The sequence below is a fragment of the Phalacrocorax aristotelis genome, chromosome 1 (genome assembly GCF_949628215.1).
Source record: "Phalacrocorax aristotelis chromosome 1, bGulAri2.1, whole genome shotgun sequence".
In the NCBI taxonomy this organism is placed as follows: Eukaryota; Metazoa; Chordata; class Aves; order Suliformes; family Phalacrocoracidae; genus Phalacrocorax; species Phalacrocorax aristotelis.
In genome coordinates this window covers 22,444,191-22,467,476 of record NC_134276.1, presented here as the reverse complement: position 1 = coordinate 22,467,476, position 23,286 = coordinate 22,444,191, and the positions used below count along the sequence as shown (strand labels likewise).

Below are 23,286 nucleotides of genomic sequence, written 5' to 3'. Positions count from 1 at the left end.
TGAGACTTGGCCATTTCCTCCACTGGGTAACTGGGTCCTGCAGCAGTGTCACCTTTCGGAAGCCTCAGGCTCGTTCCAGGCCAGCACTGCTGCATGCCTGGCTTCTGTGCTGGAAGCTGCAACACCATACCGGGGATAGTCCTCTTCAAATATTTTTCATTTGAGTCACTTCTTAGATGGTAAAATACAGGATCCCTTTTTATTCCACAGTTCTGGCTCACTACTGCATCTTTCAGCTTTGAAAAACAGTAGCCAAAGAAAAAGTCATTTTTTACACTCATTAGAAACTATGTGAAAGCATGTTTGCTTTAGAAAATCTGTTTTAGTTGCAGTTGTGCTTTGATATTAGCAAGGGGAGTGGTAATTTATCTTCTTACAGGATTTCATGTCCACTTCATTGGGTCTGTTTGTGGCAATAGACAAAATATATTCTAACTGATCAGTTATATCAGCAGAAAACCACTTAATATGGAAAGTAAGAGCATCTTTTTACATTCCAAGTTTTTTAAAATGATTTTCAAGAATATATTATCTGGTTTTGGCAAACTGTCCTAGGAAGTTCCATCCATGAAAAGTCATTCGGGTTAATATCAGCGTTGTTCAAGTGCTCTATGCTGCATCATTTGAGACTAACTGTAACTAAATCAGAGAAGAATTAGAGGTTTTAAGGCGTTTCCTTAGAAATGCACACGTTCTGTAGCACTTGTAGGGTTTCTTACTTCCCATGGAAGGCTTCCTTCTCAACTGAATGTGCAGGTTTGCATATGCACCACTTCCTTTGCCATTCATGAAAATGTTTACTGTCTATTGTAAAGCAGAAAGGGTACCTTTATACAAGTTGGCACTCACAGCTCTTCTGCTGTGTTGGGGAAGAGGAGTGGGAGGATAAAAATTGTAATAGTACCAAAATGAAAACAGACTTCCAGGTTTCTCTGTATTTCAAACAGCTGGAAGTTCAGCACAGTTCCATTTGTGAACTAACAGCTTAATGTATTTTATAATGATCAGTGAGGTTCTGCTATTTCTTGACAAACATTTTGAACTGACTTACTTGGATGCATATGACCTTTTGTATCCTTGTATTTCTCAAAGAGGAGCTATTCCTGTGTTTGCATTACTGTTACCTAAACCTGTTTCCCAAACTATTTCGAAATCCCCATTTTATGTACAGCAGAAGGCTATACAGTTGCAGTGTGCCAGACTTGGTAATTCCCTGTATCCCTTATCTTTAAAAGAAATCGGTTGCTAATGAAAATTTAAAAGGAATAGAGCAGAACATAGGTATTGAATTTGTGGTGGCCCTTTCTCAGAATCTGAAGCAAGAATTTAATTCTTTACTGAACTTTGTGATATGAATACAATCTTCTGAAGGATTATCCGTAGCCTTAGGAAAACAGGTAGCCATAGGAAAATTAATCTGATGAAGCCAAATCAGTTGCCTTTGTGGTATGAATGTAAAACATTCTCACTTGGTGCTACTGAAAAGAAAGTAAAAAATTAAACCAAATCACTGTTTCTTTTTCCCTAGAATGACAAGTTTACTTGTTGCTGCAAGAGATTTGTGGTCACTTCTCTGATGTATTGATATCTCCTTTATGTAGTAAAATAAAGTTCAAGGTAAATTGCAGTCACTTTTTTAAAAGGTCAATAACAGCTTGAAAATATTCCACTTTTTTCTCTAGGAGATCTGCATATAAGTGACATGACATTGATTTAATGTTGGAAGGCAAAGTTTTGTTTCAAGGCTATCTTGTTGGTATATGCCAGAAAACTGCCCTCAGTGGCAGCTTTTTTCTGTAATCACTCTTAACCTTTCCTTGGAGCTGTCCCTAAGAAAATCTACAGTGTACACAACTTACGCTTAGAAGCCAGAATTTACAGCACGGTTGTTCACATCATTCTTTTCTGCCCCAGTTTCTACCTCTACTATTCAGGCCTCCTCAGCTGACTTATCATTGAGATGACTGAGAAGACAGAAGTCTCCTATGGGTCAGTAAGGATGGGAGTAGCAGTGGATCTGCTGCTTTGAAATAGCAAATCTGAACTGGACTTGGATCATTTGTTCCCGTGGCCCACTTCTGTATGGAGTGTGGAATCTCCCTATCCTTTTAAAATAAAAGGTTGGCTGTGCTGTCCTGGTTTCAGCTGGGATAGAGTTAAATTTCTTCATAGTAGCTAGTATGGGGCTGTGTTTTGGAGTTTTGCTGGAAACGGTGGTGATAATGTGGAGATGTTTTAGTTGTTGCTAAGTAGCGCTTACACTGGTCAAGGACTTTGACTTTTTTCAGCTCCCCATGCTTTGCCGGGTGCACAAGAAGCTGGGAGGGGCCACAGCCAGGACAGCTGACCCCAACTGACCAATGGGATATTCCATACCATATGACGTCATGCTCAGTCTATAAAGCTGGGGAAGAAGGAGGAAGGGGGGGACATTTGGAGTAATGGCATTTGTCTCCCCAAGTAACCGTTACGCGTGATGGAGCCCTGCTTTCTTGGAGATGGCTGAACACCTGCCTGCCCATGGGAAGTAGCGAATGAATTCCTTGTTTTGCTTTGCTTCCGTGTGCAGTTTCTGCTTTACCTATTAAACTGTCTTTATCTCAGCCCATGAGTTACCTCACTTTTTACTCTTCCGATTCTCTCCCCCGTCCCACCAGGGGGGAGTGAGCGAGCGGCTGCGTGGGGCTTGGTTGCTGACTGGGGCTAAACCACGACATGTGCCTTGATTAATATTTAAATAAAATAGTTTAAGCCCTTGTCTTCAGCATCAGTGTAGGTGCTTTATTGTTGCCCAGAGTAAATCAAGTGGATTGAGCTTCAGTACCAACTGTAGAAAGTATTCAGAAACGTCATTGGCAAATGTTAACAGCCCAGGGTCTACACTGCAGCAAGGCTTTTGTCTAGGCAAAATGGCATGGGGCGAGGTAACTGTTAACTAAATATAATCCAGTTTCACTATAAACCGGTCTTAATTTTGCTTTTTCGCTGAGAGCATTCTCTTACAGGTAATGAATGGATTTACTTGAGAACAAAACTCCAGCTTGAAAAGAAACTGCTGAGTGAGCTGACAACTTTTAGCTCTTCCAATCTAGAGGTTCAATGTGGCATTTCTGGCTCCTGTGCAGGTTGGTGCTCTTCGTTGCACAGTTAGATGCCAGCTTGGGGGCTCAACCCCCTATATGTTCTTTTCCTTTCCTTTTTTCCTCTTCTCTATTTGGCACATGCTAGCAACAGCAGTCAACAGTAGCTTTAGGCATCAGTCCAGTTCCAGACCTAGTAGGAAAATTTCAGCTTTATAGTGACAATCACTTCTTACCCCTCACAAGCCAGAGCAGAGAAGCTGACAGTATGGTTGGAGTGTGATCTTAGTTCTGTCTCACTGTTCCCAGTTTAAGGAGCAGCTCCATAAACACCAAACAGTTAACTAACTCCTGTGGCTCTTCTAAGGTATGTTCGTTCTGTGCAACAGTCATATACTTAGTGCACGGAACAGCTTTCAGTTCTGCTATTAGTATTTCTTCAAGGTAATTAATGTTTTGTTGGAATAAGAGTCAAGTTGTTAATTCACTGGCTGATACCCTGAAAGCAAAATGGCTCAAAAGTAATAACAAATTTTAAAAAAAATCAAGTCCTGAAACTTTACCTGCATGGGCAGTGGTTCTAGCTGTATTGCTGATGCTGTTTAAGTGCCATTAATCACACTTTGGCCCTTCCTGCTTGAATGTACTGAAGACATAGCTATGTTTTACACCTGGACTTTGATTATATCTTTGGTGTTAAAGGTTTGCCATGAAAAGCAGCGCCTGGCTCCCAGGTGAAGGGTGCAGCATGGTTTGTCACATTGTTCATAGGCGCTCTTTAGGGGAGACCAGCTGTACCCACAATATGTGGTTCTGTGCTCAAATCTCTTCTAGGCATCTAGCAAGTCTGACAAATAATTTTCCAGGTATTTTTGAAGTAAAAATATCTGAAATAACATGATGGCTGTGTCACTGCTCAGTGTAGTGGTTTTAGCATGATGCTATGTACTGTGTGCAGGGGGTAAGGTGAGGTGTCAGTATTGCTAGGTCAGTGTTGGAGGGAGCTGAACTGGGTGTAATTCTTTTCCTGTGTTGTCTACAAAGAGCAATGCCTGAAGCATGTTGTTCACAGAAGTGATGCCTGCCTTTTGCTGTAAAAGGGAACAAATACTCTTTTCCAAAAGAAAGGCTGTTGAGGTACCCTGTGTAGTGTGGATGACTGGGGACCAAGAACCTAGTTTGGACTAGGGAGCTGACATTTTGTCAGTTTGGACTTAGCCCTTGCATATTTTTCCAGGCATATTCACCATGTACAACACTGGTGATACTCTGGTCATGGGGATTAGACTGTATGGTGGCCTCCCAGCATGTGCTGTGGCTCCCTGAAGGAATCCTGAATGGTGTCTGCTTTGCCCCAGAATGCACTCAGCTCACTAGTCCTGGCCCTGTGCATTAACCAAGTATGTTTGCTCTGACATCCTGGAGATGAGCTGCTGTGTACGTGAGCCAGCATCCACCCAGGGGTAGTAGGATATTCTCAGCAGGTTTTACAGGGATTCTTTCTGGATGGATGGTTGCTTCTGTAATGCGAGCTATGTGACAGACTTTTCTTACTGGGGTGCAGCTGGCAATGATATACAGCTCTGAGGGTTCAGGTTGTTTTGACAGGAATTTATCAGAAATTACTAAGCTGCTTAACTTCTGATACCACTCTCTTACTTTCTCAGGTCAATAGCTTGAGATATAAGTGGCTACCAGTAATGTGTGGAAGCTTCTTTCCCAGCTCTGATCTGGCCCCAAAGCCAAAAACTTGAATTCCAAATGTAGAAGAATACTCCTTAATATGCCAGTCAGACCCATCTGCATTTAAAGTAAAATAACAAATTACTGGGGCTACAATGAACACCTGCAGGTTGCTGCTTGCAGCACAGATTATACTCTGTACAGAAGTGCAATAGCCACATTAGGAAGGAAAGCAAGTGAATCTCGGAGGAAAATACCATATTTGTTGTCTGAGGGAGGATCAGGGCAGTTCCTTACTTCTTGCAAGTTGCTTTGCATTGATGAGAGGTCATGTGTCAGAGCTGCCTGCCTGTCTTTCTGTCCTGTTTTGAAGTGTTCATCTGAAACTAATCTCTTTAACAAAGAATATAAAAATCTAATGCACCTGAATATAAGATGATCTTGTTCAATGATGTGTTTCAGTGCACTAAAGTGTTTAACCAATACTGTTCAAAACTGACAGCTGGGGAGTGCCTGAAGGATGACAGATTGTCACCAGAGTGACACAGGATGCTCTGTGTGTGTATTTATAGTTAGAATGGGTCCCTCTAGAGCCCAGGGGTCTTAAGATATGCAGGAAACTTGAGAGGGAACTGTGATCCTGGCTAAACCCTATGGGAAGGCAAGTGCATTGTCTTGTTTGTGCTAGTCTCTATTGTGTAACTCCTGGTCAGGATCAGGAGAATCTCTCAACCTCAGGATTCTGTTTTCCAGGAGGTCATGGTTTGTGTAATGATTGTGAACACAATTCGCAAGCGTAGCTTATGCATCGGTAGTATTGATGTACACATGCTCTGTGTCCATCTTTCCTACGCAAAGGAAAGACATCCTTGTACTGCAGTTGATTTTCTCGGAAGTTATTCTTACTGGCCTACCACAGGTGATCCTTTTTTCTTCACATTATTTATGTGTTTTCTGATATAGATAGGCTTCTCTGAAGTGGTCCTGCCTGTGCCTGCTTTCTCTCAGAACTAGTTATAAAATTGATAAGAATTTTCATGGAGTCTTGTATAATTTATTTCTATAAAATATGAGCACTGAAAATGGAAAAGTAACAATCTTTCTATTCCCCTTCAGTTTTCTGCTGCAATGTCACTGCAGAGTTGAAAGGTTAGAGCGAAGTCCAGTTCTTTCTCAGGCTTTGTCCACTTGGACCTGAAGACAGATTTGCAAACTGCCAGCTGACTGGGAGGGCTCTCGTTTAAACAGGCAATTCATAAGCTTAGAAAGGGAAAGATAGCACTCCCACTTAAAGAAAACAAAAGAAAATAAGGAAGCCTATATTTTAAAAGATGAGTACAGTAAAATTATTCTTACAATAAATATAGCAAAATTAATTTTTTAAAATAGGTTGTAAATTATACATATCATAATAGTTCTTTTTTTCTTAATCCGATTTACAGCTTGGCTTTCCTGTAGAGGTTTGTGTGGTGCTTCATACACCTGTATATACTGAAGTTTTGGGTTGAACCTGAATAACCTGTATTAAATTTGATCATGTGCGGGTATTAAAACGGTTTACAGTAACTAGTAATCAATCATAATAAATGACATATGTTGATATCAAGTTTTAACTCCACTTAGTGCCCACAGTAGTGTTCTGATTTGAAGTAATGTATTGCACTTGAATTGAGCACATATGCACAACTGGCTGAATTTAATCGCCTGGCTGTTTACTGATTGATTTCAAGGTACCACATAAGCTCTGAGTACTGGAGTCATTGAAAAATGACGTGTCCAAAGTTTTCAGCTCTTTATCTGTGTCAGGCATGGTGATGTGAAGTGTAGAAGACCTTTAGAGAAAAGACTGAAAAAACAGCTTTAAATCAGTCCAGGGAGAGCTTCATTAAAACAGAACCCAAAACAGTACTTGTCTGTTTTCAAAGTGGCATATGCAGGCATAGCTGCATGACTCTCATTAAGTTCATCGGAGTCGTGCAGCTAAAGCCCCATGCAATGTTTTGAAAATGTAGGAAATAAAAATCGTCTTAAACCACACATGTGGGCTTCTATCCAGTTTTCTGGTGATAACTTCTGAGGCATGCTGTTAATAAAGCATCATCCATGGCTAAATTATTAAACTCTACAACTCTTTGCAGAAGGCTTATAAGTCAGTTTTATTAAAAAAAAAAAAAAAGAACCAACAAAAATCAACAGTGAAAAACCCCAACAAAACCTCCCCCACAACAACAAAAAAGCCGAAAACTTCTGAGCACTCTTCAGCAACCGTTGCTAACCCCAAGGCCGTTTTCCTTTTGAAGCGTTAACCTTTCCCCTTCTCCCCACCCCCCCCTACTTTTCAATTGTTGTTTTTACTTTTCCCGCAAAGTTCTCACAATGTACCCATCTGAAGTCCATGTTCTGCTTCTAATATTCATAGTAGAGAGTACCTTCTCTTTCCTGATTCCTTTATCTCAGGTGAAGTTCTATACAATACAGGTGCCACAATGGGAAAAACACACCTTTTCAGAGGTGAAGGTGCTTTGCTGGTTCCCTCTTTTGTATCTTGATGCTGACAGTAAGGCAGTGATGTTAGTAACTCTTTATAAGTTTAATATTACAGTAATTTTCAATAGCAAGGAAGATGATCTAATTAATTACCTCTGTAGATGAAAGTCTTCATGAGTGAGGTTGGTTTTGCCTTCAAATACCAGCAACTAAGCAGTGTGTAGTTAATGGGTTAATTTAAGAATTCCAGAAACATGAGTAACTTGGTCATTACTGTACTGTAGTGTCAAGTATGTTACCATTTCATGAGTGTTATCAGTTTGCCTTAATCTGGTAAAAGTGTGGGAGGGATTACTAAAAATGCAATAGTGAAAGGATGAGCCTACTCGCTCTGCTTTTACACAACTGTCTTCTGTGGCTTTTTGGAACATTGGAATCTGATAACTTCCCTGTAATAGCAGTATTTTTGGCAAGCTGATAGCGATGCACGCGAGGAAACTAAGAAGTAGCTCTGTGATGGCTATGAGCAAGTAGGAACACTCTCAGCCATGAGAGATACATTGTGATGTGTTGGGTTTTTTTGAACTGGCCACGGTATAAATTATTTTAGCACTGGATTTGCTTCAAGACCTAGGGTTCATCTTTGTAAGACATTGGAGTTGGTTATGACTCTGAATCTAATACTGTGTTGAGAAGCAGCATTGTGCTGAATTAAGAGTAACTTTGAAAGCTTTTAAAATTTCCATACAAAGCAAAACAACTTTTCCATGGGCTGTATATTATACCTTATTTGACACACCTTGGAGTTGAGTGTAATTAAAACCTGTAACCACCAATATTCTTTTTGCTCTTCGCTTAATTTTCAGGGAAAACTAACACAGTGGTTTTGACTACAGTATCGTGTTTTAAATTTCGTTAACCTGCACATTTATCCATAAGAATAAATGTGAGTTGATGTCACAGTTCAGTAGTAGACATGCATATGTCGTACTGTGAACTTGCTATATGAAATAAATTATCTTTATTTCTTGCGCCAGGTTCTTTGTTTCTTTTTTTTTTTTTGAGCCTAGCAAACTCAGTTCCCAATGCTCAAAAGCATTCACATAAATTGATTTCTTCAGAGAAGCACCTTGTTTTATGAAAAAATACCCAACGGTAGCCCTGGCAACTCCTCCTGTCCTTAAATCTCTGGTTGCATCTTTAACACTGGGCACAAGGTAAAAGCTTTTATAGAATACAATAACCCATTTTCTCATGTGTGGTCTGTTCTTTGGTATCTGAGCGTGAAGTCTGGAAACATGCAAAATGGCTGTGCTGTAGTTCCAGGGGCAGGGTGGTGATTTCAGCTGAAGGTCAAAATAACTTGTGCTCCGTTTCAGCAGCGTGAAAAATACTTTGACCCCAAAGAGGGCATGTTGATTGTGGGTTAATTGAGATGATTAAAATCCAGCTGTTGTAGCTTTTACTTCAGAAAATATTTCCTAACTTGTCAAATCCTCTTCCCTTCGAGAAGAAACTATTCAGTAGTCTTCAAATAGGACATTGTAGTGTCTGAGCAAAAGGCACATGTGTTCGTGATAGAACCTGATAAGGCAAACAAGGCAGAGAATAGCTCCTTGGGAATGACTGAAGGCAGTGAGGACCAAACCTTTACAAGTCAGCTCCTTACCAAGGGACTTCCAGCCTAGTGCAGCCCAGAAATTAGCTGTATCATGCATATGGCAGTTCTGAGGCTGGGGCTTTTGGTCTGTGTGTTCCTTTCAGCGCTGGCAGGGGAAAAAAACACCTTTGAATGGCAAGATGACTGATGCAAGTAACCTCTTCCCATCTTAAAATTATCTGAAAAGCTAACACTATGGCAGTGAAAATGGATTGGATAGTGTTTCTGGAGATTAAACAAGATTAAAAGAAAAGCTTGGTGTTAAAAGCATTAATTGTATTTATTAATGTAACTGAAAAATAGCTATGTTACTTGGGGTAGAAGATCCGACATGTAAATTCTGGACATATTTCCCCAGAAGTGGTTGGACATAGCTGTATGGAGTGATACATTCTCTGTTGTTAGAACTGAGCGGCTGAGACGGATCCCAGTGTACAGTGGTTTAAGGTTTCTCCCAGTATTTGAGTAGCACAAGCAAAATAATAAGCTCTTTCCCCCACCTTTCAACCTCCAGTGCTGAAATCCCCAAGCAGTGAAGCGAAGGCTATTTCTGACAACCACTTTCTCCTCATCGAGTCATCCAAACTACAAACAAATGTTCACTTGCCTGCCATGCGGGCTTGCCTACACAAGGAAGTTACAGTGGTTTAACTGTGATGTGATTGTAAATCCACTTAAATTGGTTCCAAATGTTTTGCAATCACTCTAAGCTTGATTTAAACTGAAATGATAGTCTGGATAGTTTGTTCTGCAGACTTAAAACCTGCATTTTAAATTAATTGAGTTGATTGTTGTGCTGCATTATGGAAGACGTAGTCTTAAATGGAACTTTAAGTTACTGTCTGTTGTGATATCCTGTCCGGAGTTTAAATGACTCTTTCTGAGAAAGTGCTCCTGAGTGACTGGAGTCTGGGAGAGCCACGTGCAATAAGAGGGTTGTTTGCCTTGTTTAATTCCAGATGGGTCTCTGGTGCCTCTTGAGGGAGCAGTAGGTATGCTGTGTTTTTCAGTTCTTCCAGTGAGCTGACTACCAGGCTTGTAGATGTGGACTGGCTTGTGTCCATATTGCTCAGTGTTAGCACCTGGAGGAATAGTAGGTTGAGTGTCTTGTGGTCCTTTGTACTTCGTCTGAGTAGACCAACTGTGTGGGTTTTTTGAGAACTTTTAAGTGCTGGAAAGAATGAGGTCTGTGTTTGTAGCATTCGTGAGGCCTTATGTTGTGCATGTAGGGCAAGATAAGAGGGTATTTGAGGGTACTAAGCCTGCTAAGGTAGCCTGAAGGACTGCATGGGGTGAGGGTGCCAGATTTCAGACTAGCTGTGGGCCATATGCAATGAAAGCCATTTCATAACTTAAATGCTTTTGCCACTGGAGAAATCTTCTGATGCCCAGCTTAAAAGACTTATTCTCTTACCTCTTAGCAGCATTGTTTAGAATAAGTATTTTTTTTTTTTTTATTTCCCCATCCTGGCCTGAAAACATGTGGAGGTGATCTGGGGTGCCACTTTGTTTCAAATATGTTAGTCACCTGCCCCATTCTTTAGGTAGAGCTGGTAAAAATATGTTGTGAGCTAAGTGTTCAATATTGCTTATTAACCAGTTATTAATTGCTGGTCAAGTTGTTGAAATTTCAGGAGAGGCATTCCTTCAACCTTACTGACTCATTGGGGTCCTCTTCATAATGCTCTTTCCCCTTGCTAGTCAGGTAGGTCCTAAAAAATAAACCAAGCTCCAATTTTAAAGGGTGTCAATTGCTGTGCCAGCTCTCTGTCTCATGTAAAGGTTTGAGCTCAGTGTTTTCAGCCTTATCTAAAATGTCTTGTCAAAGGATGTTGTGTTGCAAGATGTTTACAGGGGCTTAAGAAACAGGAAAAGCACCAAAAGATAGAGCTGTTGCAGGTTATTATGTAGCCAATACACAGGAGACTTGGAAAATCCACAGAGCTGGATATTTGAGGATATTGGGTAAGTTCCTGGAAATTGTGTGGTTAATACGCTTCCCTAGGTGTTAGCGTGCATGCGCTGTTAAAGGCAGGCAGCTAGGTCGGACGAGCCATTGACCTGAATGGGTATAACTGTCCTGGTACTCTTACGCAGAGTTAACGTCTGCAGTTCTTCTTTTTGAAGTTTTCTGGAATTGAGGTGCTCCTTCAGAGAGCTGAACGCTTTCTCCAGTAACCAAGGTCTTAAGAGTCTCATACAAATAACATTTTCACAGTTTATATATATTTGCCTAATTTTCAGGTAACCTTGTTGTTAGTTTTTCTTCATAATTGTTCTTTGCTGTTTAAAAGGTGGCAAATACATCTTCATTCTCAGAGTATCTACTTACGATGTTGCTCAAGGTCAAACCTCGTTTGTAGACGTTATTCCTGTGAGTGTTGCCTCAGGTGCCATCTCAGATTTTCATTCACTCAGCCTTATTGTATTTTTGTGGAACTTGGTAAGCAGCTGCAGAAACCAGAGGTATATCCCTGGCCCACATGCAGAGTAATTTGCTGGTCATTTGTCATGAAGGGTTTTCCTAGCAGGCAGGTGATGGTGCGGATTAGCTTGCTCTGGTTAAAAACTCATTTGTGAAATGCTGTAAAACTGTGAAACTAAGACCTGATTTGTAGCAAACATAGTCTGCTGTAGTCTCTCCTTTACTGCTGAGTCTTTCAAGGAGAGTCATTCATAAAAAGAAGCAGTCTCTGCTGCTTGGTTGGTATAGTGGGTGTGAGTGTACAATACGCTCCCAAAGCCATGTAATGAATTCCTGGACTGAACTCAGAAATCACGTGAATGCATTGCTCCTTTGTATGGATTCTAGGCTTTCCTTGTCTAAGGTATTATTCCTAGCTACTTTGATTTTTTTTTTTGTACACAGCTCTATCAGAAGATTCAGCAAATGCTTTAAAGGCACACCAAGAATTTCTTTGTATGTATTGCAGTGAACGCAAGCTAATTGCTTTCCAAAATAAGTTCAAACATTATTTCTTTAGTGAGAAGTACATCAATAAGTAATTTACCAGTGAAATAATTGCATGTGCTTACAACGTGCTGTGTATTTTGGCAAGACATGTTTAGGATCTAAGTCTTTTAGCTTTTGCCAGCATGTAAAGAAATAAATTTAACCTTAGATTACCAATATTGCAAGTATTTTCCACATGAGAGGAGTGGCAAGGAGAGCAGAGACCTTTTGTGAACAAGTCCTGGAGCCCTTAGGGACAGGGTAGCATGTTTAAAAGCAGATGTGTAAAAACAGTAAATGGTAAGTCCTGTCTATTTTTAGGTTGCCCCACTGACCAAGAAAATGGTTGTATCAATAAATAAAAATGGAACAAATGTAAGGTAAATACTAGGGAGCTTTTTAGATCGCATAATGTGTCCTGGTAGTTTTTGGTTAGAACGTTGTCTCTGTGCTATGATGCCAATAGAGCTGTGGGTAATGAGAAACATGGGCTGCTCGTGGGATTACTGCTGTTAAGGTTTTACTCTTGTCAGTATGATGGAAGATGAGCTGCAGTTTCTGTAGCGGTCTGGTTTTTCTGTTGCTAATTTTGCTATTTTTCCTTGGGTTCTAAGCTGTCAGAAAACTTCATATAAACTTCCTGGATAAAAGTAGCTTAATGCAAGGGCTTACAGAGACTGAATTTTATTTCATAGGGAGGAAGGGGGGAAAACAGACTTGCAAGGGGAACCTGGCAGTTCATGTAGCCATAATAGGGAATCCTAAGGGGACTGCGGTTCCAGACCTAAAATGACCTTGCTACAGAACTGCTCCTATTACACTAAATTCAGCAGCTCTTTAGAAGGATTCCTTTATGTGGTGACAAGAAAAGCAAAATATGTGAACCTGCAGTTTATAAGTGTAACATAAGGGACTTCTGCAAATAAAAGTAAGAAGGGAAAGGATTGAAGTGAAATGTCCTGTAAAGTAAGAGCTGAATAGTGACACTCAGGGTCTCGGTCACCGTTGGGTTTATTCAGTCAGTACTGGGAATGCATTTGGTCCCCAGAAATCTTAAAACTGTTTTGATAACTACAGGACACTGCCTAGGTTCATGTCCAAGAAAGAAGAATGCACAACTATATTTTAGCTACACTAAATGAATATTGTCTTCATCACTTTTTATCTTAGTTCCCTTTGTACAGTATCCAGATATAAGTGAATGCATTTATACGTTGACTGGGACCTCTCTGCTTCATTAAACCATGTATAGGCTAAATGGAAACCGCCAACTATAGAATGCTATGGGAAGAAGCAAACTGAGAGCGAAAGTAGTACCATTTTCTTAGCAAAGGACGGCTTTTTATACAGTCCTTTTTCTATTCATTTCTGTCTTCTCCACCCTGATAACCTCTACCCCTAAAGGGCTACTGCTTCTAGATTCAAAGAAATCTTTACTACATGTTCCTGTGTTCTTGCAGTGCCATCCTGGGATGCTGCATGGAATGAGTCTGGGTTTGGAATTTTGTTTTGTTTCAGCAAACAGGATGTGAAAGCAGGATACTGAGACTTCAGAGAAACAGATTGCTTGTTAGCCACTTCAGGGCACGTACATACATGTATGTGATAGAAAATGTGTGTTACATCTGAGTGAAACCAGGTGTATTCCACCAGTGTCCCACAGATAGAGCTTCACAAGGTTAAAAGGTCCTGATGTGGATATTTAGATATTGGTTTTTTGACACTTCCACTCTCCGCTTTCCAAATACACACAATGTTGGGGATTTTTTGCACCTTGTGTGCTGATATCTGGACCAGATTTGTGGTGAAGCTTCTGGTCTCTGTATGTTCTTGTTCTGGTATGAGAGGTGTTGAAATATTTTGTTGTTACAGGTTCATGGTGATGTGCTTTAGTCAGGCTGCAGTGAGCCTTAATGCACATCCCAGGTGTGAAGACCCTTGCTGGGTTTAATTTCACTTTTGACTCGTGGCATTATCAGGCTGCACACGTGGAGCACTGTGCGTTTTGTTGGCTTTTCTTCTGCTTTTATATTCAGTATCAGACTTGCTGGCCTGTTGATCTTCTCTGTAGCCCTTTTAGTGCATTCCTTCCCTTTCATTGTCCTTACTTGGGTAATAGTAGTAGCATCCTTTTTCCACAGCTCCCTAGTGTTCTATTTAAAACACTGCTTTTCTTGCTTTCTAACATGATTTTTATTACTGGATTCTAAGTGCTTGGCAGAACTTCAGGTGGATAAGCTACTGTTCATGTTTCCTCACCTACTAATACAAATAGTTAAGCCTGTGTCTTTTGTATCCATTTATTTCAGCACTAGAGAACAAATAAAAAACAACAAACCCAAAGCACTTCTATTACTTTATCGTTGCTTAAAGATACCACTTAGCTTGAGAAAAGCCAGCAGGTCATTAAAAACCATGTAATAGCATGTCCTTATCTTTTTATGTGAGATGTGGGTCAATTATACAGTTACCAAAGATGTATCAAGACCAGTCTGGAGTGATTACATGCAGAGGAAATACCATAAATTCTCATTGATAAATGTCAAACTATTAATAGTCATATTGTACTTCTCAGTGCCACAGTGATGTGCTAGTACTCAAGGGCAGTTAAAGAAGTTGATTAGGCAAACCTGGGAGGCAAGAAAAAAAAAACAACCCCAAAAATGTTAATGTTACTGAATTGACTCCAACACTGTGGTCACTGCTGCTATGTATATAAGCACGTTTTCCATGTCAGTGGAAACCTTTCTTTACAGCTGGTCTCTCTGTGCGAAAGAGGAGAGTAGTGTTTGTTTTATAGAAGATGGCTGACTGTACTGGGAGTTCATAGCATGAATTTGCATTGCTCAGCAGCAGACAGTGGCCTGGCCTGATGTTTCCAGCTTGCCAACCAAGCAGCTGAGCCCACCTTGCTCCCCAAGCAGGGATGGGAGGAGAGTGTAGCCAACAACCTTGTTTCATCACAGCTGGCATCTTCCAACTGTCTCGTCCTGCTCTGGCTGGAAGTCAGGGTACTGCTGGCTTTGTAGGATAATGATGCGTGACTTCCCAGCATCATCAGTCTTCATAGTCTTGTTCTAGCGGTGGTTTCAGATCCCCTTGACTGTGCAGGAGTGCTGAAACTCTGCATCCCGATGGGACTTGACTGAACTGTGCTGACCCGTGTTGTTCTGTCAACTGACTTTTAAAAAGTCAGTATGCGAGTCCTGTCACCTCTAGGGTGTCACATATGTACACGATGAGACAATCCCAGTGTAGCAATGTCAGCTTTCTTGATACTTGAGAAAACTTAAGGAAGGATGGAAAATAAACTCTAAACAGAGCTGGCTTTATTTGCAAAAGGGAAGTGTTCTGAGGAACTGCTAAGTTTAAGCACATCTTCTGGCAAGTACGTCTGCCCTTTGGCAACACAGGCCAGTTTAAATCACCTTATCATAGGCTTGCTTCTGCAGCAATTAGTCTGCTAGAGAAATATTAAGTCCCCAGGGAACACTTCACACCAAAAGAGCTGGATAAATATCCTGCCCTTTATCTACCCAGTTTCATAAGGTTAAAAAAATGCCAGAATACAGCGCTCTGCTACATTTGTTCTAATGGGCTACATGTTCATTTTACCAGTGATGTAAATATTAAATGCATAATTTGGCATACTGATTAGAAGTTCAGGTAACTCAAGGAACATAAAAAAAATAAAAACAGCATCCCAGTGTGAAGAACAGGAGTTTGCATGGTCTGCTATGTTTTGTTGGGGTGTTTTAAATGCATTAATTGGTGTATCAGGGCCAAATGTTGCTGTCAGAGGAAATGTTCTCATGTCCTGATGGCTGGGTCCTTTGGTCTATAGTACATAGTCGTCTGCAGATGTGGTATCTTTCTACAATGTTCAGAACTTCTGGGGCAAGAAACATGATTGTTATCTAATGGTAACCACTGAAAAACCCAGAGGTTCACTAATTCTTATTTATTTTTAAAGTCTTCAGAATTATTCTGAAGATCTAAACTGTAAGAATTGCTGGTTTGTGTAACTGTGGGGCAATGCTCCTCTTGCCCCTCATGCCCTCTCTCCCTTTTGTTCTGTGCTTGCCTTTCCTATTGAACACTACCTGTGCTTTGGAGGACGGGTGTCAGTAGTTGATCAGTGACAAGAGGAACATGGAAACAACGTCTATAAAGAAGAAATACAATTTTCTGCGTGTGCCTCTTCTACAAATAGGGAAAGATGAAGCTGATAAAACTGTGCTCTTTAGTATGCTGAAATACTTGCTGTGTCTGTAGTAAGCAATAACAGCTGTTCAGGCTTATTAAATAAATTAGTGTTTAAAGCAAGGAAATTTCTATTGTATCGATTGCTTTGATATCTGTGTATCTGACCAAGCTTTGCAGTAAATGCATAAGGGTTTTTAATGAGACAAAAGCAGCATGAAACTTGAAAAAGTAATTGTTAACACTAGCAGAGATTGTAGATGATTTTTAAGCTTAATTGGGCACTTATTTGGTGTGCATAAACCTAGAGCAAATGCTTTTCAATTGAAAAATATTGATCTCTCTTCGGCAAGGAGTTAATGAACAGTGGGGGGAATAAAAGGAGCAATGGAAATATTCCTTGGCAAATCGAGCGAGTCTCAGGCAGCCATGCCTACCCTGTCAAATCTTATTAATAAGGCTCTTTACCTATTTTATAAGATTGGTGCTGTACATTCTCTAATGAAGGGATTATTTTAAGGTTGTGTGCATTCGGGCAGGAATAAGAGTCTGGCATCGAGAGGGAAGTCTCTAACGAGGTTTTTAATCAGGATACATTATTAATGAACTGCACAGGAGATGCACAAACCTGCTTTATTAGGCGAACTGTAAATGAGCCTATTTGGTAAGAACATGCAAAATATGTGTGTGCTGAGAGAGGATATTCTGAGAATTTAACTCATTTCTGAATAGTAAAGGCATCCAGTCTGTCTATAATTGGTGCCTGTGGCAATTGTTGATACCCTGACTACGTTAGCTTTCTGTGCCCTTTGGCGGAATTGGGAAAACATTCCTAGTACTCTTTAAGCTGCCTATTATCAAGACATCATAAATATACACGTTTAGAATAGATGATTTGCTATCCCAGTGCCTTAGAGCACTTAAATAAATTAGTTCCTGCTATTTCAGACATTAATGTTGCGGTAATTATGCATGAAGCAATAATGCAATTAAAATTGCCTTCCAACTTGCTCAAGTGGGAATAATTTTTTGAAAATAATACTTGATCTTTTCTCAAAATATATGCTAGAGCAGGTGGATGGGCTATGTGTCTCAAAATGGCAGTGTGGGACTGTGTTACCTCGAGATCCTCAGTTTGCCTGCAGCTCAAGTCAGTATTAACCAAGTGTTACCATCTGTTGGCGTTTTTGTCGACCTCTGGAAGGAGGCAGCAGTCTGATTTTTCTCCCCCCCCCCTCTAGTGGCAAAGTGCCCACATCACAGCTGGCATTGAGTGCTTCAGCAGTGGGGTTTCTTTTTTAAAGAATGTGGCCACACTTCAGGGCGGGAAACATGGGCTGGTTTTCAGTTTGCAACATGTTCCACTTTCTTTGTGCACTAGTTTCAGATCTTTGCAGTATCTGCTATAATAAAGCACAGCAATATATCAATCCAGATTTCAGCCTAAGGTCTGAATTTCTTTACGTTTAAATTGGACCTCTTGTTCCTTGGGAGAAAAATACGTATTTTGTAGCTGAGTTACAAATAAGCTTTTCCAGCTTTTTGGCAGCCAGGTAACAGTTAAAGTGAACAGGGTTTTTTTCCAGCCAGAAAAGCAGTTTAATAACTTTGGGTCCATTTGTTCGTAGCAGTGCTGGAGTTGAGCCCTGCAAACCCCTGGAGCTTGGCAGGTCAGGCAGACTTGGCAAGTTTTCCCACCAGTTTACCAAATCCGAGTCAAGCATGAGTTGTTGCAACTTCAAATATATTTAATACACTTTCTTAAGAGGAATGTTGAGGTAGAGTTCTTTTGGTTTAGTTTTTTTTCTTTGCTGACCTTAAAGAATACCATACTCTCTCTACAAACAGCTGGTCCTTAAATCATGCATGACAATTTATGGCTTGTGTTAAATTTGAAATAAATGTATATTTTATGCAGAGTATCTGATTTACTCTTGACATTAAGATATTGAGGAAGTATATGACATTCATTCTGTCAATTGGCATTTGATAATGTGAATCTTTGGAAAAGACAAGCATAGCTGTTATTTTTCAGTGCATCCTAACTGTAACAGCTATGCCCTCTCTTTGGAGCGTGTGGTGTACAGAGACTTGTGTAAGCACGGGGTATGTTCTCACTTCCAGTTTTCAGCTGTGCGGATCCTGCCAAAAGACAAATAGTTTAAATTTGGCTTTTGAAATAGCAGAACATTGAACTCTGTGAACGTTAGTTCTTGCCCACCTAAATCATAGCAGCCTTGAAATAAGGATAAAACTTTTCTGTAGAAAACTCTATGTTAAAAGGCACTGCAGAAGACTAAAGATGGTAACACTTAGATATCTATACTGATGGACTAATCTCAAGGTGGTTTTAGCAGGGTCTATAATGAATTCTGCATCACCCAATTACAGTAGGGTAGGAACTTTGAGTAGAAAGAATTGGGTTGTTGAGAGGGTATTTTTCAGTTGTGCTTTGGCAGTCTGTCAGCTGCTTTGTAATGCATCTTAACAGCTTTGCTTTTTCCAAGTTCTATATGATTGTATCTTCACTTCATTACTGCAGATATTTTTTGGGGGAAATGTGGCTCTAACATGTTAGTTTTGCCTGGTTTGGGGTTTTTCTTCTAGCCGTGAGCCAGCTATAGAAGGTCTGGCTGCTTTGTTTTACACTTTTGATAGAAGAATCAGAAATCTCTGTTGCTGGAGGACTAGTTGTGGGAGGCAATGGTTTCCTAAGTAGCATGAGCCAATGCCATAAAAGGCCTCAACATTTGCTACCAAACCTTTGAAGTTTGCTTTGCCCAGTGGGATCTAGAAAACTGTGCAGAGCACAGGCTGAGGTTGCCAGCTAGGCAGTCAGGCTTCTGATTTGCGAGCTATTTATGTTTTCTAGTATTGTTGCCCTCATTCATAGTTGCAATTAATTGCAAGAAGCCTAGAGATTATAAACACCTAGATAAATGCCTAGATCATCATTGCTAAATATCTGGGAGTATGCTTGTTTACAGCTCGCTCTCTTCCTAGGAAAAGAAATCCTCAAATTCCTTACCTGACAACCCCAAATTAATTGTGGTTTCTTTTTGGGACTTTGGGCTTTATACCCAAGTTCTTTAATATCTTCTATTTGAAGAGCTGAGGTATAAAACTGACTGAAACGCTCCGAGTGTGAGACTGGTCAGTATGCTACTCTGGGCCATTAATTAAGCCCTTAGAGCGAGATTTTAAGGAGCGGTGATCATTCCAAGTATCAGTTCAGTAGAAGTGATGAAACAAGTTGGCAACAAGTACAACATGTCTTACTCCTGTCCTTTTTCTGGACAGAGCTGGAGAGGGGAACACTGAAGTGCTTATGTAATTTAAATTAATGCAGGATTGACAATTTGGGAGAAAAAGAGGTGGGGATTTTTTAGGAAACTGGAGAAATATTTTGCTGTTTATACTAGGTTGGTGCATTTCAGCTAAATGGAAGTGGAATGACACTGCTGGCCCTTAAAAAAGCTTACAAGGTCAGTTCTGAACTCCAAGCTGCAAGAAGGGCAGCAGGTATAGAAAAGCACAAACTTCAGAATAGCATAGGGTAAAATCGATAGAAACTCCCTACTAGAAAGAGCAACTGAAGGTTTAAAAATTGTAGGAAATAATTTTAAATGGGTGGCCTACTGTGCAAGGCATATCTGTAAGCAAATGAGTTGTCAGTGTCATTGCTTCTCACTTGAACAGTGAGAGTGCATTAGAATGATTAATTTTAAAGGAGAATCGTGATATAATAGATGTAAGAACAGCTGCGGGTGGTCAGAATAAGAGTTCAAGTAACCTGGTCTCTGATCTTCTGTGAACAGTGGTAGTTCTCTGGCAGATTCATCTGGTGTCCAGCTTTCCTTCCATGATATGATTTTTTTTTTCCCTGATTGCTTTTTGCATCCACAACATTTTCTGGCAGGCAGTTCCATAGATAAACCATATATTGTGTGAAAACATTTCACTTTTTGTATAGCCTGCTAACCTAATGTCTTGCAGCAGTGCCTATTTGAATAGCTATTTCTTATTCTTGTCAGTCTTGTAAATGTTTTAATCTTTCCTGAAGTTGCCTCTGTCCCATACTGAAGAGTCATAGTCTGTTTAGATATTGCATTTATGAAAAGAGTTGTAGGTCTTGATGTGGTCTTGTTATCTTCTCTTGTCATCTTTCCTAGTTATTCTATATCCATTTTGGGCAGGAGCAGAGAAGAGATCAGGTGACATACAGTTAACTAATTTTTATTTGAGGTGTTTTGCTAGGACGCTAATACTGGGCAAGTGAGCCAGAGAATAAATGATGCAAGTAGGAGAGCGCTGATATATGCAATTGATGGAATGGTGTTGGAAAAGATGCCTGGCTGTAAGTGCATGGGCTCTCTGGCAGTGAGAAGGGAAATAAGCATTGGCATCACTTGATGCTGTGCAATACCAGTGCATCCAGTGCAATTTGATCTTGTAAAGTAAATACAAGACAAAGCATGTTGAAAAGGGGTGGGGAGGGGGAGTGTTCCCACACTTAATGTTTAATTAATTTTGAACGAAGTGCCATGGTGCAGTGTGGATTTTAAAAGGGACTACAGCCACAAATTCACAGAAATCCTTTGTTATCTATTAAGTGCAATGATTCCCATGCAGACTGTTTCAGGATGCCCTTAAACTACTGATTATTCTTCCTGTTTCCAATTTACTTATGATAAGCTAATTTTTTGCCGCCTTTTTTATATTCTTTCGTAAGCTGCCTCCAATGCCCACTGACTAAGAAACTTTGTCGCAACCTGGTAAAGCACTTCTTGCTTCAAAAAGCTGCTTAAACAAGATATGAAGTAGGCTCAAGGAAGCTAGGCCCAAGGAAATGCTGAAAAGAGTTTACCTTTGCGCGGCAGCTTACAGTGGTTTCCTGGGATTGCAGCATTACAGAATCTCCTCAGTTGGAAGGCAACATGGAGGCCACCTAGTCCAACCTCTTGCTTAAACTAGGGTGAACACTAAATTCAAACCAGGTTGCTCAGGGCTTGCCCAGTTGGGTTTTGTAAACTTGTAAAAGGGTGGAGGCTCCACAGCCTCTTTGGGCGACCTCTTCCGATGTTCAATTATCAAACTGGTAGTTTATTAACTAGTGGTACTTACATGATGTAGACAATAAATTTGTTATGCAGTTATGTAACTGATAAGTTATTGTCACTATAATTCTGGGGCTGTAAAAAAATTACGCAAGTCAAGCAGAGCATCCATCAAAACACACTTATCTTGAAAAGTCTAGTCTTTGCTGACAGTGATGGAAAAGAGGCTGCCTTTTGCTTCAAGCATGTTAATTTGCCAGCAGTAAGGATATTGAAGTAGTCTGAAGCCATCTTTTTTTTTTTGAGTAATGATGCAAATACAGAAAATTTTCCCCATCACCTGAGCATTTTATTTTAAATAAGCAGTACTCTGGCAGTATTTAAAATGAAAGACTTTAGAACAGAATAACTGCCTGGCACTTCTGATCATAATTTTTAGGGCATGACATGCAGCTGTCTCCACATGGTGGTCTGTGTTCCACATTCTTCTCTACTATAAGTGGAACTGTGTACAGCATTAGTAATCTAAAGCTTCTTGTAATTTGTCTTTATTTCAGCTTTGGTTTGCTTTCGTTAATGGATTTTCTGGGCAGATCTTATTTGAGCGATGGTGCATTGGTCTGTATAATGTGGTAAGTGCTACATGTTTTGATTTGATAATGCTTGAGACTTGTATATTGTTTTGTTGTGTCCCATTTCTCACAGGTAAATGTCTTGGATGTATGTCAGGAAAGGTATGTTAATTTGTAAAAGCCATTTTGAATCCACACTGAGGTAGATAAAAAAATTTGTTTTGGATGGTGTTTTTATTGCAAAAATAAATTTGGGGAAAAGCCTTGAAAATATACCTATTTGGACATTAAAACCTCCATAAAACTCTGCAGCTTTTAGATGAAATTTAATTTCCTCTTTGAAAGCGTCTTCGGTCTTTTGTGTTGAATATTTTGCTGACTTTTCATGTTCAAAATAGATACAAAGTCTTAATCTTTGATTTTTTGGTGTTGGGTTTTTTTTTTTTCCTCAGACCCTGTAACAGTTAAGTGCTCTGAGAACTGCCATGGGGTGCTTTGGGTTGACTTGTGCTACATTAGGTACAGAACGGTAGCATCACTGTGTCACCAGCATTTTTCACTTGAACCAAGAGTGGGATGTGTCAGTCCAGGAGTGATTTCTGATTTTCACCATGCTCTGCTAAGTGCCACATGACTTTATCACTTCAATCAATAGTATTATTTAATCAATAACATTGATTAAAGTTTGGAGTATCTCTGGGACCAAGTTCCATAACATACCATAGACCTGTGCTGGTGTTTTCAGCGGTGTTACCTTTGTAATGTTACTGATGAGTGGCATTGTGTCTGGATTTATAAGGCATTAGGAGGCTTTGTCTGTGTTGAAAAATCCTTTGATTTTTCTCTTTGGAGGAAGGAAATTTAATTTTTCTTTAAGAAGACTCATTCCAAATGTATGGTAATACAGAAAGCCAACAAATTACCTCTATCATCGGGTAGTATTAATGGAAACACTTAACTTCTGTCACGTTAATCTCAAAAATGATGGCACAAAGACTCATCTTCCACGAAGAATATGAGATCTTATGGAATATATTTATTCGGGGATTTTCCACTCCCTTGATTCTCATTACCCTAATTTCCTGACTGTTACTCAGTCCGTCATTTATGTTTAGATATTTGCATCTATTATCTTTAAACCTGATTTGATGGATCTACCTACCCTACATAAAGCTCATGGATGAAACTCATTTTTCTAGAATCAATGAAGTAGAAATTAACCCTTGTTCTGCGAGGCTGGTATTTTCTAAAATTAGAGCTGGTCACATGGACTCATGAAGAATCAAGTGCTGGTAGGATATTAGAGACTTCCACAATCTGTAGGGGTTGGATTTATAAGTGTTTTTTAGCTTTGTCATTCTCTTCTGTGCAGATTAACCCTTTATTTCATTAGTAGACTCATTAAAATATTACGTGTAGGAAATCATAGTAGCATTGTAATTAGCTTTTGCACTGGTTCACACTGGAGGTTTACCTTCATAAACAAAAGCACCAGAAGATATACTTCAAGTGAGAATTCAAATGCCCCAATAACATGGGAAACCTGGGGAAATACCGTAACGTTGTATAAGAATGATGTGGAATATATTGG

The 23,286-nt window shown here is 39.9% G+C and overlaps 1 protein-coding gene across 2 annotated transcripts in view; it reads left to right on the top strand.

Moving 5' to 3' along the window:
• The window catches only part of ATP8A2 (ATPase phospholipid transporting 8A2), a 300,975-nt gene that overhangs the window by 162,811 nt on the left and 114,878 nt on the right, over positions 1–23,286 (top strand). For both annotated transcript variants that reach the window (XM_075083904.1, XM_075083896.1), the window contains one exon: positions 21,681–21,755. In XM_075083904.1, coding sequence (XP_074940005.1) covers positions 21,681–21,755 — 75 coding nt within the window. The remainder of the gene's footprint in view (positions 1–21,680; positions 21,756–23,286) is intronic.